The sequence below is a fragment of the Hippopotamus amphibius genome, chromosome 10, assembly GCF_030028045.1.
Source record: "Hippopotamus amphibius kiboko isolate mHipAmp2 chromosome 10, mHipAmp2.hap2, whole genome shotgun sequence".
In the NCBI taxonomy this organism is placed as follows: domain Eukaryota; kingdom Metazoa; phylum Chordata; class Mammalia; order Artiodactyla; family Hippopotamidae; genus Hippopotamus; species Hippopotamus amphibius.
The window spans coordinates 34930033-34948994 of record NC_080195.1 but is presented as its reverse complement, the minus strand read 5'-3'; the positions used below and the strand labels follow the sequence as shown (position 1 = coordinate 34948994).

The following is an 18962-nucleotide window of genomic DNA, read 5'->3' as shown; positions in this document are numbered from 1 at the left end:
CCTTGCTTTTAAGTGCATAAAGTCACAGTTATTCTTTGATGCTTGTTTGACGCTTAAATAGAACCATGAACATGAGGGGCCACCATGACTAGAGCCTGCCCGGAGCTCCCCAGGGAGGCAGGGTCAAGGCGCCCTGCCCAAGTTACAGTAGCTATAAAAACCTGCCTCGTGGAAAAACCCCAACATAGCTCAGGTGCAGGCATTCATGACACTTAGGCTCGACACACCTCAAACTCCAGGTAGTGATCTTTGAGTTTGTACTCATCCACCTCCTTGGCTTTAACCTTCTTGTCGGGCGGGTAGGAGCGGTGCTCGGTCAACTCTGTGGTGATCTGCCTCAGCTTGCTTTCGTGAGATTTCAGCTGTTCCTCCTGCAGGAAAGTATTAAGCCACTTAGCATCCAGAAAATAAATCAATAAACAATGGTAGCACACTTTTAAAAATCCCTTATGACGAATGACTTTAATTCATCGCAACAGTCCAACGTGCCTCTGCCGCCACAGCTTACCAAGTTTCTCAGGCCAGCGTCCACATGTACCAAGGCCAAGGCCAGCCTCCCTGGCCAGGCCCCTGGTCACAAAACCACATGCGTTCAGAGCCCCGTGTCAGGAGCTGAGAGCACGCCTCCGAAGAGATACCCCAAAGGCGAGGGAGGTGCTGGCTGCAGAGTGAGCACCTGTGCTGAGGGCCGCACAGCTGGGCTTCTCCATTTCACGTCCTCAGCAGTGCTGTCCTGCCTGTCACTGCAGGGGAAGACCTACCTGAATGTTTGTTTCCTTTCTGAGACCAGCAATGCCATCAAGGAGTAATTTTCTGAAAGCGGCTATTCTAAAAAATGCAGCAACCTACGCTTTTTCCTCCAATGGAGTAGAGGTTCTGACTTCCCTCAACCTCAACTTTTACTGAAGGATACTTAAGCTGTTTTCAGGTTTCTCTGGGCTGTTACAAATGATGCTACACCTTAACACGTGTTGCCTAGTGCACGCGAGCAGGAATTTCCCTATGGCACATAGCCACATCCCGTTCTACTGCTCTTTGCAGATAATGTGGTTTTTTTTACAAACTGAAGGTTTGTGGAAACCCTGTGTTGAGCAAGTCGATTGGTGCCATTTTTCTAACATTTGCTCACTTTGTGTCTTTGTGCCATGTTTGGTAATTCTCATAATATTTCCAACTTGTTCATTATGATTATATTTTTATGGTGGTCTGTGATCAGTGAGATTGATGTTACTACTACAACTCACTGAAAGCTCAGATAATGGTTAGCATTTTTTAGCAACAAAGCATTTCTTCACTAAGGTATATACATTTTTTTAGACATAATGCTATTGCACACTTAACAGACTGGGGTATAGACTAAACATAACTTTTATATGCACTGAGAAACCAGAAAAATTGTGTGACTTGCTTTACTAAGATATTTATTTTATTGCAGTGGTCTGAAACGACCCACCATGTTGCTGACAGCTGCCTGTGATCACCAAGAGGTGATATTTCTGGGTTTTAGAAAATGTACATCTTTAATATGAAGCTAAACTGTTTTCCAAAGTGTTTCCACCAGTTTCTATTTCCACAGTAGGCTTGAAACTTCCCATTGTTCTACATCCTTGCCAAAGTTTGATATCACATTTGCAAATTTTTGCTAATTTCATAGGTATAAAATGATTTGAATTTACATTTTCCTGATTACAAGTAAGGATGAACATTTTTTCATATGTTTACTGGACTTCCTCTTCTGCGAACTGACTGCTGAAATATTGGACCCATCTTTCTACTGAGTCCACATTTGTAAAGTATACTGATTTACAGTTTATAGTGTACAGTTTATTTACAGTCAAATAAATGTCGAAATTCAACGTGCAGTGCTTTACTCCAACTTCACTGCCTTCATGAAGCAAGAATCAAGGAAATAATCTGAAAAGTGTTTTAAAATCACACTTCTTAAATCTGTCTATTTTGACCAGTGAAATAAACATTCCAAGTGGCTCTTACGGGTATCAACTGTACAGACCATGCAAATTACTTCAGTGCTAGAATCCCATGATAAAGGAGACACATGGACTCTCCTGACAAAGAGAGATGTAAAAGCGGAGAAGGAGGAAAGCAGCAGACACGAGACGCAGCACGTTCTCAGGCTCACACAGTGAAGTCTGTAATATTCACAATGAAGGAAGACCAAGTAGGAACCTTGCTGTTTTCCTCCCTTTTGTCCTTGCCCTCACAATCCATCAGGGGAGCGTGCAGACCATTCTCATGGGACAAGCCTAACAAAAGGGACTTCAGAGAAGGCAGAGGAATATACCTGGCGAAGTTAAAAGAAAAGGAATGGAGACAGCAAATGGTATGTAACTTAGGAACTCACAGCTTAAGTAGTGGCATTACAATAACAGATGCAAGAGGCACTATTGTTCTATGCCTACAGATGTACATTGGTAGTACCTTTGATAGCACATACAATGAAATTTTATCCATGAGGCAAGTTTCAGATGATGTCACTTAATATTTAAATTTTTTTCTACTTATATAGTATATTGATTTTGAAGAAAATTTCATATTGTCCTTTAAAATATCAAACTCTCATTTCATGAAGAACATATTTCTTAGCTGATGACGCAATGCGGACAGGCAAGCCAGCTGTTCAAGATCTCGCAGGGAGTCCAGGGCTGAGAAAGTGCAAGAGCCTTCCCTTCCAAGGCACAGCTCAACGGTCCAGCCACCAGCCAGGCCCAGAGGCCAGCTCTCCATCCTTTTACACCAAGCACAAGACTCAGGGAGGGGAGGAAGGAAGAAGACCAGAGGGAGGGGGCAGAAGGCTGGGGGTGGGGGACAGGACACAGCGGTCCACCTGTATTCCAGCTGGACACCTACTAGGTGACGGGCACTGTGGAACGCAGAATCCCAGGAATTCTAAAGTGAAAGAGAATCTGGCCTTTGCCCCTCTAACCTCTTCCTCTTGCGGCCATGGAGATCAGGAAGGTCAAGTCCTTGCCTGAGGCCCCAGAGGTACAGGCAGAGGGGCAGCAGCCCCATTCCCCCCACTCTGAGCCTCCAGATAACCACCTAAAACCCAAAGAGCTTCGGAGAACACAAGCTTCAGAGCAGTCTGCTCCCGACGGGATCCCTGCTGACTTCAGCCGTCAAGGCTCTTGGTGAACCCACCGGTCCTCACCTGTCTTCTCTCCTGCAACTCTCAAACACCCGGTTACTAACCAGGTCCTTTCTCCAAATTCCACTCAAAGCCAGAGTTCCCCAGAGCCCATAACCTCTTCCTCTTCTGTGTCTATAGCACTTAGATGTCTACACCACGTGCTTACTACAAAACACACCCTGACCTCTGTGTGACTTTTATCTCCCTTACTGAGTACAAGCTCTCCACAGGCAGAGCAAGGTACTTTTCCCTTCTCTCCACTCTTCCAGCGTCCAGTATGGTGCTGGGCGGGGACAGAGCAAGAGGCACAGCTCTGGCTTGTGGATATGACCCGCCTGACACCAACGCACCCCTTCAGCTCCCCTTAGCTGAGAGCCAAACCAAGTCTGAACTTTTTGCAGTGCCCACAGACCTCGCACAGTTCCTGATATACGGGTCCCTCAGGAAGCAGTAGCTGAATAAATGGACTTACTTTTTTTTAGAAAAAGGGAAGGTAAAGAGGGATCCCTCAGACTGTTTCCTTGTGCTGTTTTAAAGCAGAGACATGATTTAGAAGGTAATAGCATTTCTAGGAATCTGCTAGGCAATTAACAAGTCAAATTACTAAATACTGCAACTTCATCAAACCCAAGCTGGAGGAATTTAGACTAAAGAACACCTGCCTTCAAGTCAGTCCAAGGGGGGCTACTGTTGAAAGCACCATCAGAAAGATTTTGTTTCATCATTTCACATTTAAGACAGTTTTAAAGACCTTAGCAGTGGTTAGCGAGCTTCAGTATAATAATCTAATTGCTTTGTTGAGTACTTAGTATATGTTAAATATTCAATTCAACCCTCTAATAAATGAATATGAATGCTGTCTACTCTGAAAAGGTGCAGCAAAGTGTAGCCCAAGTTCATGCCAAGGAGTCCAGACTGCATCTTGTTGGCAACAGTGAGCCAGCTAAGGTTAAGTGACCTCAAAGGAATCGCATTTTAGCCAGAACTGTGCAGCATGGATTGGAGACAAGCAAGATTATAGGAAGAGAGATCTCAAGTGGTTCTGGGAATAGTCCAAAGGAGTTTTCCAAAGCAGGGTCTGTGCACCCCACGCAAGGTGATCCACTGGGAAAAATTTTTAAAACCAGCATTGAGATATAATTCACACTTTACCACACAAACCACCCATTTGAAATGTACAAAATTCAGAGTTTTTAAATATATTCACAGGGCTATGCAACCATCGCATTTAATTTTGTGACATTTTAGTTCCCCTAAAAGGGACCCTTTTGGAATGGAATCATACAACACCTTCCTTTTGTGACTGGCTTCTTTCACTTAGCAAGGTTTCCAAGGTTCATCCACACTGCAGGATGTATCAGTGCTTCACTGCTTTACGGCTGAATAAAGTCCCACTGTACGGCTACATCGGATTTTATCACCCGTTTACCAGCTGATGGTCATCTCCACCTTTGGCTGTCATGAATAATGCTGCTGTGGACATCCACGTAAAAGTTTTTATGTGAATGTATGTTTTCATTCTCTTGTTATCAAAGTAGGAGCGAAATTGCTGGGTCACATGTTAACTCTATGTTTAATCATTTGATAAACCACCAAAGTGCTTTCCAAAGTAGCTGCCTCATTTTATATTCCTATCAGCAATACATGAGTTCTAATTTTTTCCATAACCTTACCAATATATTACTTTCCATCAAAATTTTAAAAATGTACGGCCACCCTAAAGGTGTATTCCCCTAATGACTAATGATGATCAGCACTTTTTCTTGTCATACTGACAATAGGTCATGTAATATATTTTATTTTAAAAATATATTGAAGGATATCTGCTCAAATATTTAGTATTAAAAAGGTAAATGATCAAAAAAATTAGGACACCAGTGATCTGGGCACAAGATAACAAGAGTCTGAATTAAGGGATGTGGGTAGGATATGAAAGATGTTTAGGAAGTAGAAGTGATAGGACTGAAAGTATGACATTAAGTGGGGTGGGAAGGGTGCAGTTCTGGCCAGTGAGGGACACACTCTGAGGATGACTTCATCCCCTGGAAGCCCTCTGCTCCTAACGTCTGCCTGTGGAGAAGGTCATCGAGAGGGCGAGTTGGCCAGCTGACCCTGGAGCTGGCCCTGGGCACTTGGAGGCTCCTCACCCAGCCCCTGTCCTAAAAGCGTGTGTTCCGCTGGCCTTCCCTGTGCTAGGAGCTGCCCAAGGACACGGCCTTGAGACAGTAAGGTGTTGTCAGGACGATCTAGAAGGCCTATCTGACTGAACTCAGTTAAGGCTCCTTATAAACTGTAAGATCCCGGAGGCGGGTGCAGAGACCTGCTCTCTCTCAGACGCCCACGACGAGCCCCGTCAGTTCCCTTGCGTACCACAGCTGCCGCCCACCAGTCTGGAGTGGCTGCCTCTTTCTTCGGTCTCTCTGTGCCAACACTGCCCCACTCACCTGCTCCACAGCACTACTGCCCAGTGATCAAACCACAGGACAGCATGAGGGTGAGAAGCAAACACAGAACTTTGCTGCTTGTGACCCGCCGTCAATAGCCAGTATTTAGTGATCACCACTGAGTCAACCTTCTACAGGACGATGTTGGGATTCAAAGAAGGAAGCAGGACAAGATACCAGAGGAAATGACAGGTGCAGGTCTCCAGAGAAGGAGTGAAAGGGAGGCAGGTTTTGTTACAGGGCAGGGTCTCTGACCTGCGTGGTGTGTGGCAGGACACCGGATGTGTCTTAGAAACACACGTATTCCCCAGGACCCTGGTCCAGACCTGATCAATCCGGGGGGGGGGGGGGGGGGGGGTGGGGGGGGGGTGGAGCGGGGATGAGAAATGTGTTTTAAATAAGTCCCCAGATAATTTCTATGCACATTATCATGTGAAAATGACTACTTTGATAAGTAGAAAAGGAGGTCCAATAGGCCCTGAAGAGAGCCAACATGAAATCCTAAGTCTGGAGTGCTACACCAGAAGGAGAAACAAAACTTACATCTTCATACCACTCTCTCCACCTGCAACAGAGGAAGAAAAATGTGCTCTGGCAACACCGCTGTGAAAAACAACGAGAAGAAGGCGCCTCCTCCCACACAGCAGAGTTGCTCAGAAAGAACCATGCTGCACTGACAATAATCAATTCCAATAATGATGGCTAATATGCTTTGGAGAGAAGACAAGAAGAAATTAAAGAAAAGCCTAAAATGACAGGGTGATGAACGGCGTGTCTTTAAAAGTACCAAATAATCTTCTAATTGAATGTTTAGCTTTTTCCTAACACTGTTTAACTTTTTTTCCAAGTGCTCTGGCATTTGGGGGGGCATTTGGGGGGGCAGCAGCCAGGCTGTGGGCATGTGGAGAGAGGAAAGGCGGCCGGGCTGGGGCAGTGGCCCCCAGCAGCAGGGGCTGTGGCCCCGCAGGACATCTGGCAATGCCTGGAGGCATTTTTGGTTGTCCCACCTGGGGGATGACACTGGCATCGAGTGGGTAGAGGCTGGGGATATCGCTAAACATCCTACAGTCCGTAACAAGGGACTGCCCAGGCCAAAAGGTCAGCAGGGCTGAGACTGAGAATGCCTGGGCTAAAGGGGAGGCCTTGCCTTCAAGGGACTGGAGGCCCTGTGGGCACATCCAGACACATCTTGCAGGTTCACTGAAGGTGCCCTGTGACTCCAGCAAAGACATCCCCCCCAGTCTCTATCTGAAGTGGAGGGTACCCCAAACACCTGCACCAGGCAGTGTGCAAACCAATGCTCTCGCCCTCTTTCTAACCTGCTCTTTATCACGTGCTTGGTTCTACATGTTTTTTTCTAATTGTCCTATTACTCTCAAAGGTAAAGCACATTTTTCATTTTTAGTAAACAAACATGATGATCTAGGCAAAAAATACAGAGCTAGTGATAGAAAGAATCTTAAAAACACTCCACACAATTTCCTCATCTTCCAGATAGAAAACTGAGGCCCACAAAGGCTTGCTAACCTACTTGTCTGGGAGGAAATCATCATGTTCTTTCACAGAGAAATTAAATTCCTGAAAGGGTTTGGTCATCTTATGTGACACGAGAGGATGCTTCTTTCTGGTTACTTCTTGCTTATGTAAAATCTTGAACCCATCATTGTGATCACATTACATATGGATTTTTTGCATCTCCACGTTCAAAATGAGGAAAAATATCAATAAGATCATGCATTCCATTTTTAATTCCAACGTAGGACATTTGTTTAAAATAAGAGATTCTGCCTTGATAAAGGTGGTGTGGTCTTGTGGAAAAAATATACAAACAGATAAATACATTCATTTTCACATAAATGTGACTTACTAATGTATAGCCCAAACATAAATAGGACAGTAGCACATTTTTCAGAGTAGAAAATAAACAGTAAGGAAAGAACAAGGAAAAGCTCTCAGGCTGCTCTATACTTATTAATGTTCCTCTTTAACTTCAGATCACCTTTCCCCCTGGATCTTTTATGGGAGTAATTGCGAGAAAGACCAATCTACTGAAAAATAACAATTGGAAAATTCCTAGTGAAATTAACAGAATAAAATTCAACTTTTGAAAGTATTTTTTTGCCTCTAGTTGTTCAACTGTTTTTCTCTCCTTTTACCTTATGTAATGTGGCCTGCTATTTATGTTAAGTACCCAAAATTAAAGTGGGGAAATACATTTGCTTTGAGAGTTTGTATTTTAGTTGGGTAGATGGAGAAGTCTGCCAGCATACCTTCTGGTCATCAATAAGAGCTAAAGCCTTCCCTTTCTCTTAGAATATTTATTATCCTTGCAAGTTAAATGCCATTCTGCCTTGTAAAGTGGGCTGGCCTGGTCCTTTCTCTTCCTAACAGCTTTTTTGGTAGTTAGTCTATGAGGCAGGCAGGAACAGCAATGCCTGCGTGGGGAGCACCCAAATTGCATTAACAATAATTATGAATTTACAGAAACAAGAGAATCTCTCCAGAAACTGTGCCTCTGCTCTCAGTGCCAACCTGTCTGTATGATCTCAGGCAGGACTTGCACACGTCCCCCCCTCCACGTCCTCACTGCCTTCCTCCCCCCTCAAGGACGACCAACACAGCCACTCCAACCACCGCTCCTAAAACTGCTCTCACCCTAGGACCCAGTCACCTCCCGCCACGCCACAGGAGATCTTTTTTGTCCTATTTATACCTGATCTTTTCCTCCTTCTCTTGGCATAACATTCTCCCTGTTTTTTTTCTTGACTAACTTAAAAACTGTTGTTTCTCAAGTGTCTGTTTTGGTCTGCTTCTGAGCACTCACTGCCACATTTGGAGGTAGAAACAGGAAAAGCACACAGGGAAGGACCCTAGGAAGAAGCACCAGGAAGGAGAGCAGGAGACGATGGGGTCAGATCAGACACCACAGTCCCCAGTGCTCAAGCCCAGGTGACAGCCCTTATTCCTCATGTCAAGGAGCACTAAGGACCATCAAGATGCCCCAAACCCTTCCACTTCCGTCCACCTCCTCTGTAACTAGCTTCTGTTTCCTCTGCATTATTGAAAGCGCTTTTCTGCTTCTAGCAGTTTCCTCCTCTAATACTTTCTTCCTATTGTAACAGGAATGATCACATTAATTTCCTGCTTATACTATTATGCTAAGGATGCGGGGAACCAGTGACGCATTCAAAATCCTGCACATGAGAAATGAGACCTTTCATCGTTTGGCCTTTGCTGACCTCCACAGAGGTACCTCTCTTGCCTTTTCACAACACTCTGTGTTCGAGTCACATCTGATGACTCACGTGTGGCTCCCACACCCTGGAGCTTTCTCCTCGGGCCCTTCTGCCCCTCTGCTGGAGCATTCTCTTCTCACACCACACCTACCTGCTGCTCATCCCTTGAGCTGCGTAGTAGCTTGAACACTTCCTCCTTGAACCCTCCTTTGCACCTCATAGCACTCTGGGCTTATCCTTCACATACCTCTAATCAAACTGTGTCACAATGACTTGCATGTTTACATTTGCCAATTTGATTGCCAAAAATAGTCTCTGAGGTACAACAGGCACATGATACACATTTATTAATAAATGTTCCATCAATAATCATGATATCAGATGTGCAGAGGAGCAGTTAATATCAAGATCTGGTTGATCAGAGCCAGACGAAACTATTTTTACCACTGCACCAGTAACAAATTCACAAAGACATCAAAGTAGCTTCCAAAATCCTTAACTAGTCAATGGCAATAGTGGCACTGCAGACACGTTTAAGACTGGCAAATGTGGCTGGTATGCAATGCCCTTAGCACAGAGTTTTAAGTAGGAAGGGAATACAGTAAAATGCGCTGTTTAGAGAGATCAAGCTAACAAAAGGAGAGCAGCTCATGTGAATACATGTGAAGAGCGTGCTGGCGTTCTTCGTCTGCAGTGGCTGGGAAAACCACCAGGGCCCACTCAGATCCTCCCTGAGAGGCAGGGAAGGCTCTGCCCCGCTGTGCTGTGAAGAGCGGATCCCTGGGAGTATTTTACATACTCAGCACCAAACACAGGCTGGGACATGGGAAGAGCTCAATACAATGAAAAATTAACTGAATGAATGAAGAAAAAGCTTGTTTCTAGGCCAAATGTCTAACAGCCAATTATTTAAAAAATATGAGTTGTTAGTAAAAAAAAAAAAAAAAAAACAAAAATAAAAAAATGAGGCTGGTATGACGGAGCAGTAAACTAATAAAAATTTTAGAAACTAACTCAAAGTACATGTCCTACCAACCTTGACTCAACTGTGTCACCTTCCCACATGAAGTGTAAAAGCCAGCACACGGCATTTCGCCCTGCTTACAACACTGCCCTCCAGAGCAAGGTCTCATACCTGCTCCCAAAATACGGAATATTATTCAAAGACAAATATTAAGAAGATTATTTTACAAAGTGCTTTTTCTCAAGGTCAAAGCACAATCAAAATGGCTTACCTGAGACAATTTTGTCGTGGTGGCAGGCAGAAGTGGGCGACTAAACTTCTTCTGAGACCCAATGGCTGCTGGAAACGGTGGTGCAGAAAATACAGCTGCAACACAATTAATTTTGTTTATCCACCCCTGCATCTCCTCTGGACTCCTACGAGAAACAGATACATTTACGTTACGGTATGTCTATGTCTAAGGACATCCCATCTTGCCCATTTCTCATTACTGATCTAAAATGGCATATAAAATCATCCACTCTTCTTGGTACAAATAATCCCTGACAAAACTTCACTGGAGACTAACATTTTCAAAAGCAATCACCACAGTAATGAAAGGCCCCGGAGCCTATGATCATCACAGTGTAAGGCTGTGATTATCCCCCAAGGATACAGAAGGAAATAAAGCAAAATCACTTCACAGTAAGTATTTATTAAACCCCTACTTTCTAGTTGATACCAGGCTAGGTCAAAAACTAATTTAAAAATTAACTCATCTCTTCCAATCACATAATTTGATTTTAAAATGCCATGGAAGGATAAACTGACAGAGGGAATATAAAAGGATATATATATCCACTTTGGTAAGTAGTTTGGACAGTTTCTTAAAAAGTTAACTGTAAAGTTATCATACAACCCAGCAATTCTACTCCTAGGTATCTACTCAAGGGAAATAAAACCATATAGGCACTACAAGATTTGCATGTGAATGTTCATAACAGCACTATTTATAAGCATCAAAAAGGAGAAACACTCTCAATGTCCACCATCTAGTGAATGAACAGACAAAACACAGTTGAATACCACCCAGCAGCAAAGGTGTGGCACGCTGAGACAGGCTACAGCACGGATGACCCCAAAACTTCATGCTGAGTGAACGCAAAGCCCATGTATTCTAGGACTGCATTTACATGGAAAATCCAGAAAAGGCAACACACAAAGAGGAAACTTGTGGTGTCTGGGCTGGGGGTGGTGGAAGTGCTCCAAAACTGGACTGTGCTGCATGGTTCTGCAAAGTTGCTAAACATCACTGTGCACTTAAAGGTATGCAGAATTACCTCAACAGGATATAAAAAAAATCCACCTGAGAGGATGTGGAAATCTCCCGATGCCAGTATCATACTTTTAGCTTATATGTCATGTTCACAGAACCCAGAACTAACAGCACTTGTGAACTCATAAATGAAAGGAAGAAACAGTCCTGAACTAGGTGAGATACCCACCACGCATATAATCAATAAAACGATGGACAAAAAGTCAGCCAACCTAAAAATCATTTCCCGTACTGGTTACTCTAAAAGCAACCACACTAACCTGACGCCACACCAGGTGTCACCCTCACTGCGCCCTGCATGCCTCTTTGACCCGTGTGCTTCTCCAACCTGTTATTTTAACTAATTTCTGCATCAATTCTACTTGGAGTAATCAGATCTCCTTAGTTATGTCCAGCATTTTAGACACTTAAAAACAATAATGTTGGGGAATAGAATATTTGAAGGACTTCTATGACTAATAGCTGTAATTATACATCTGGCTGTGGTTCCCGTGTGGTGTTAACTGTCTTACTCCCATACTAAAAAAATCCTGCGTAACTCGGATTTCCTTACAACTTCCTCCTCACCTGATGTCAGCAATTTTAAACCTTTGGCAAGCTCAGCATCCACAAATCACCAGAGTACCTGTTCTTGTTCTCATTTCCTTTTCTGATCTGCCACTGTTTTTATCAACAAGCATGCAGATACCCGTGTTTACTATCTTGTCAAATTTAATGCCAGTGCCAAACGCGGTCAGCTGGTAGTGTTGTGTTGAGAGTGATTCTGAAGTCAAGCTCATGCCATGAGTAATTAACACTGCCTGATACAGACACTGATGTTATGTGTGCTATTAAAATTCCTGTTCTAGAGGCTCACTTCTAAAAATCCAAAGTTTCCCACGTCATAAATCCAGAATTCCCCAGGTGGAGCGTTCCATTTCTAATCTAAAGGCTGCCACGGACCCCTTATTAAACTGGCAATCCATCCCGTTTCCTTGCCAACAATATGATTTTGTCTTTTCCTCCTAGTTTAATCACAAACTCTTAGAGCTCAGAAGGAGAAAGGAGAGAGAGTAAGATGAAAATCTGCACGTATTGAATAGCCTCTGTGTGCCAGGCACTGCGTGAGGCTCTTTACACACTCAATTTCATTTGCGTCTCACAAGAACCCTGTGAAATAAACATTATTAACATTACTATCTACACTCGTGACAAGCTGAGGTTCAAAGACATTAAATCACACGCTAGGACAAAGAGTTAGGAAACGGTAATCTGAGTCCAGGTCTATGTTACTCACTGTGTGATAGAACCTGCATACTGAAACTCTTCTGTTTTATTTATGAGGATACTACGTTCTAGACCTGCCTGGTACGTGGCTGACGCAGGGTCACAGGGCTACTCTGCAGCAAACAGAAAGCTGGCCCCAGGGTTTCTATTCCTTATTCTATTTTCTTAGGCAGTTGTCTCTCTAATGTAACGCGTTAATGACTTTGACTCCAACGCAAGAAGTTCCCCCTGCAGATCCCAATTCTATTTCTCGGTGTAGAGTGGTGTTCTGCAAACTGAAAACCCAACCCAAACCAACCATGAAACCTACTGGGCTTGAAAGAGCAAGACCCTCCAGTCGGCAGTTTTCAGCTTGAGCACATTGGGTTTCTTCTCGTAGTCCGTGGCCTGGGATGCCAGCGCGTGGTGCACACTCACGGCATTCTTCAGGTCCTCTTCTGACAGGGCCTTCTCTGGCTTGTATTCGTCCTGTAGGCGGAGACGAAGAAAGCAAAGAGATGTTCAGACTTCATCTTCTCTTTTTAAAACCTAAAACTACAAGAAAAACTTTAGAAAATCCATAAAGGTACATGAAAAAAGTGAAATGAATAGTGGGTAAAAACAAGTCCTTGCTACTTCATAAATGTCATTAAAAATCCTGTTCTTTGAAAAGTATGCTCAGAATGAGAAAATACACAATTACCAAAGGAGCACTTTTGAAAAAGCTAATATATGATAATTAAAGTGAAGAGCTAAGGAAGGTCAAAGACAAAATATCTATCACACATGTTTTATAGTGATCTGAAATGAAGCTAGATCTAATAGGGTGCTTTGGTTTTAGGAGCAAATGGACAAATGCAAAAGCCTCCAGACACCCATCAGCAGAATTGTACTGACGGTGAGAAACCATACCATTGTGTTTGCTTTAAAGACACTACATTTTCCTGCTACTTTCTTTTGAGGCTAATACTATTAAGAGAAAATTGAACAGTAAAATAAAATAATTTCTCTAGCTGTTCTCTGAAAGAAAAGAGGAAAATCAGCTTAATCTTAAATCAGGAGAAAGCTCTATTATCATAAATTTGAAAAATGCGTAAAATTACATTTTTATGGAGGATGTCATGGATAGATGCACTTTTATCTTTGGGCATGATCCAGACATAATTCATAGAATTTATCAAGTTCTTTTGTGTGGCTTTCCTCCAAAGATAGCCAAAAAATCCCAACTAGTAGAAACGTAAGAATTTAAAACAAATGTGACATTATTATTAATTATTGTATCTAGTAGTTTCCTTGGGTCTATAAGAAAAAAGGTCTGAAAACCAATGTAAATATAGTAGACATTACAAACTATTGCAGGAGGTGTTTTCTTAGTGTTTAAGTTCCTTTCCTCCCTTCCCATATTTTATCAGACATGATGCTAAGCACACACACACACACACACACACACACACACACACACACACACACACACACACACACACGAGTCCTCACCTTCTAATTAGTAGTAAAAGCCTAAAGGAAGACACTGTCTATTCTATTATCACAGTCTGGTTTTACAAATTTAAAAAAAAAATAATTACACTCTCCCATACCTCCTCCTCCCTTCCCTGCGGCCCCAGCACAAATCGAGCTCTTCAGAGGCACTCTTGCCATCAATTCAAAGTGAGTCAGACTAAACAGCAGCTGCTGACCCTTAGTGATTGCTGTCACTGACAGTGTGGACACAAAGGCGGGAAGACCTAAGAGACTCAGTAAATGCCAACAGCAGTAAGAAAACTACACAATTTATAACACTGATAAAATTACTACTTTAAGATTGCTACAACTCTATTTTATTAAGCCTCAGAGATTAAGAACTGTTGTCGACAATAAATATTTTCCAGAGTAGTAGGGTGAAGAGAATTTCTTAAAATCTTAAAATAAATACAATACATTTACATGTATCTGTTCTTCTACAATTCCCACTAATGCATAAAACTATAATCTAGCTATGTTTTGGGGTCCTGTCTTCTCCGCATAAGATTTTTCTTAGTGATTTAGCATTCCAAAAATTCACGAATCTCCTTCCAGGGGAATTGTTATCAGAGCAGGAGTATCAACCAGGGGCAGCGTGACGACCAAATCCCCCCCAGCCTCATAATTAGACTGCAATACAGCCCTGCACAGCTGGCCATGCACTCAGCTTACCCACTTAGCTCCAGACAGGAATCTGAGGTGGATAAATTATGGGGAGCAGGGACAAGTGGCCAGGGACAAACTGTCTTCAGAGAGTTTATACACTACGTCCGTTTCCATATGTACCGATCTCTAATACACCTATTTGAGTTTGCATGGAGATCAGCCTAGAAACTTGCATGCACTGTTCTTTTTATATTCTAGGTCCATAATTTGGACTTTTATCATAATTCTTTCTGACTAGTTTCTTTTGGTTGATTTTTTTGTTGTTTGAATTTAAAATGATTACTTAATTTTTTCATATTTCTTCTTTAATTAGGAAAGAATTTAAGACTATAATTTTTCCTCTGAGTACAGGTTACACAGAGCTTGGGAATGAAGGGTATTTTTTCTTTGTTCTCTAGATGATTTGTAGTTTTATTTTTTTTTCTCTCTTCTTCAATCTTAGTAATGTCAAAGAACGTGTTTCTCAAATTTAAAGCATCTACAGTTTTTAGTTATTTATCATTACATATTTCTAATTTTATTGGTTTGTGACCAGAGAATGTGGTCTATAAAATCTATTTTATCAAAATTTAAAGTTAATTTGTCAAGGTTTTCCAAGTACTTGTTTAATGTTTGTTATTGTTGCACAGACATAAAAAAGTGATTCTCTGAGGGGTGAGTATGTATTTATGTTCAAGTTTATTGATTCAGTTCCTCTATGTTTTTACACTATTTTTTCCTACCATGTGTGATGTGCTATTTATCATTTTAAAGCGTTCTTCTTTATCCACTTTAGGCTTAGTTACATAAGACAGAGACTTAAAAGGCTCTCTTCTCCCACTAAAATTCTCTATTTCTCTGCATCAATAAGACTTTGAAAATAGTTTCACTTCCCTCCTTACCCTTCCTATTAATCCTATATTTTGATAAAATAGTTCAGTATGTTTTATTCTGCAACCTTATTAAAATTATCTTGTTATGTATTTTCTATTTCAAGAAATCTTATTTTGCACTTATGTTGCATATTCCCTGAATTTCTCCTTATTCTTTTAGATTTAATTGTGTCCATGTTTTATTGCTCACCTACTTTCTATCTTTTCTCCATCCTGAGGTCTCTTTTCTCATCCCTTTGTTATTTTCTCTTCTTGCAAGTACTTTTCACAGGTGGGTGACATCCTCCAGTCCTTATTTTGAAGTGTCTCTTGCTTGCTTTCTCAGGTGCAGAACTGGGTATGCAGCTTTGAGCTGCAGTCCTTTTCCATTCCCTACTCTGTAGATGCCATTATGTCTCCTAGCTTCCAGTTTTACTAAAGTGCAACACAAGTCTGGTTCTCTTTTCCTTTTCTTGTATTTTCTGTTAGGAATCTCATAGGGGTTTCTTTTTATCCTTAGAATTCATTTTTTGCTAGGCTATGCCCTAATATTGTCATCTATCTGGTCTGGAACTAAAAACACCCCACCCTAACTCCCCCTGACATGGTCATTCACTTGCACTCTAACACGTGAATGAAGCCGCTAAATAAAGACTGCCACCCTGCTGTGCAGACCTACGCCACCCGCCACCCGGGTGCGTAGTCTCCAGCTCCGGCTGCACCAGTGCCGACTGGCGATGCTGTCACTCATCCACGGCGACCTCTCTGTTCCATCCAACACTCCTATCCCACGACAGTGTTGGGTAAGAGCATAGGTGCCTGGAGTTAGACCCATCTCTTCAAATGTCCAGTTCTGATATGATACTTAACGTTTCCATGACCTTAGACAGGTTAAACTCATTAAGCTTCATTCTCTTTGATTGAGAAATAGTGACAATATCTTCCTCATAGAGCTGTAGGATGAAATTCAATGAGATACTATTTTTTTAAAACTCTAATGTTCAAACCAGATAGTAAGCACTTAGATGTTAGCTGATATAATTTCTAATACTAATTTTTAGTAGCATAAAGCTTGAACTTGTGTTTTGTAAGGTCAAACTTGTAAATATGAAACTTTCTGCTTACATATTTTGTGACCCCTTCATCTTCTTTCCTCCTTACACAGAGGAATCTTGCTCAAGGCTAATCCCTCTGCTCCAGATGGACCTCCCTCAACCCTCCTGGGGGTCTTATTTCATTGGCTATTATCTTCCCACTATAGTTTAAATCATTCTTTATCTACAGGCTTCTTCCCCACAGCCTAAGAATACCCTCAAGGTCTCTCTCATATGTGTGAGATGATAGTCCCTCCTGAATACTGCTTTCTCCTCTAGCCGTCGCCTCTCTCTTTTCCTTTATATACAATGAGTTAGGAGTCCACATTAACTATTTTTATGCATTAATTTCCAGTTCACCCTTTAACCCACCAGCACCTGGAGTCCATTTCCACTCCTCATTGAAACTGCTCTGGCAAAGGTCAGCAATGACCTCCTAACTGCAAATTTAATAGATTCTTGTCAGTTTTCATCTTATAGCACCCAAGGAAGTCAACAATACTCTCGAAATTCTTTCTTGGCTTCTCCCTACAATTCTCTCCTGGTTTCTCTCCTACACTCTGACCATGACTCTGCTATGTTCTCCTCAGCCTGTCCGTCAGCTGTCAGTTCTGCTACTGGCCTTCACCCTTCTCACCGCGTAAGTGCCCCTGGGAAGATCACAACTACAGGTGACCCTTGAACAATGCACGGCTCGGGCAGCAGAAAATCCACATACAACTTCTCGTCTGCCTTCCGTTTATGAAGCCCCTCCCCGTCCTCCGCTCCTCTGAATCCACAGTTCCGCATTAAAATTCATCCTCCTGTGAATCATGAGTATGTAGCGCTTTCTGTTGAAAAATCTGCTGACAAGTGAACCTGTGCAGCTCAAACTTGTGTTGTTCAAGGGTCGACTCTACTCTTATCAGTTAAAGTCCCACCTATACCATGATGCCTAACAAACTGCTGCAGATGAATAAGAAATCCAAGACCAATCCTTAGTTACTAATATTGGATGACTTAGACCTTTGGAGCAACTATACATATTCTTGGGACATATTCTCTCTGCTGATATTTTCCTTTAAAACCAAGCTTAAAGGATGACATTCTTAGACTACTCTAAAAAAGTGCGAAGAATTTTAAAATTCAACATTTATTCTAGCTCTAAGTGAAAGTGAACAGTAATTATCAACTTTGGAGAATGGCACCATGGGTTCTGAAGAGGACTCTCTTCTAAGGTAGTTTCCTAAACTCTAAGGTACCTAACATTGGAAGGAAAATACTGCACAGGACAGTAATGGAAGATAAGATCTATTTAATTAGGATGAAACCAAAGTCTAGGAATTTTTAGTCTAATACTGGCTTCCAGTCTTTTAGTTGATAATATTATTTTACCATTAAAAAAAAAGGCAAAATATAAATGAAACATGTTTGGCATTCTGAATTCTTACCAGAAAATGTAGCTCCAAGTCCATAAAAAAATAAGCAAAACTTAGGGGAGACTGGAAAAATCAGAGTTGACAACTGAATAAAAGGAAAAGACTTTATCTTACAGAGTTCATTCTGGCATCTTTATTTTTCACTACTTAAAGTTGAAGATGGTGTTTAAATGATGGTATTGGGAAGGAGGAAATAAGGGATAAGTTATCATAATCAAACCATTTCAAACCTGACTCTTGGCTGTGCAAACTAAATGAGAAAACAGAGCAAGATAAATTCAATCAAGACATTCGATAAGAAAATGTTCTATGACACCTAATTATTATCTATTTTCTCAAACAAATGAAGGGTGAAAATGATGCCTAAACACGTTATTCTCCTGTGTTCACTGCAATCTGTGTCTTTTTATCTAGGATGATTCATTAGAGCACTCTACTACCCTAATAAGCACCAAGAATTGATTTCACAATGCTATTTATTTTAAATTCATTTAAAGCACGAAATGAAAAGCTTTCTTCTTTTTCTTAAGAAGCTTGTTAATTAAATGTCTTGTGAAGTTGGATCATAACACACAGATAATCTACATATGTACAAATAACTGGTTGGCATCAAGTCTGAAAATCTGTACCCTCAGGTGACTATAAAGTCCAATTTGGAAAGTGACCAAATCTCAACTGAAATTCATCAATGTCAATTAAAAAATACTCAGATTCCAGTTTTTAAAGTATAAGACACAATTGCTATACCTAATTAAAACAACTTAAAACAAAGTTGAAACAGTCTTGATCTCCACTGAGAGAATGTAGATGGGAGAACTGAGGACACCCTTGAGAGACTATGAGGATTTAACAAAAACGTCAGTAATTAAAATGAATTGCATTCTAAACTGCCTATTAATTATTGATTTTAAAAAAGGCATTAAAAGCATTTTTCATAATTTGATGACTATCTTTTTAAAAAATTCTGAGTAATTCTGGTCAGTGATCTTTCAAAAAATTATTCAGCTTCATTTTTCTTTTACCAGGGAGCTCACAGAGTGCTGTATTCCCACAAATCTGGGAG

At 41.5% G+C, this 18962-nt stretch overlaps 1 protein-coding gene across 11 annotated transcripts in view; it reads right to left on the bottom strand.

Annotated features, from left to right (window-relative positions):
- The window catches only part of PSD3 (pleckstrin and Sec7 domain containing 3), a 528631-nt gene that overhangs the window by 34143 nt on the left and 475526 nt on the right, over positions 1-18962 (bottom strand). For all 11 annotated transcript variants that reach the window (XM_057697902.1, XM_057697903.1, XM_057697905.1 and 8 more), the window contains 3 exons: positions 12684-12841; positions 10064-10208; positions 228-371 (listed from right to left, as the gene is read on the bottom strand). In XM_057697902.1, the coding sequence (XP_057553885.1) occupies positions 228-371; positions 10064-10208; positions 12684-12841 (447 nt within the window). The remainder of the gene's footprint in view (positions 1-227; positions 372-10063; positions 10209-12683; positions 12842-18962) is intronic.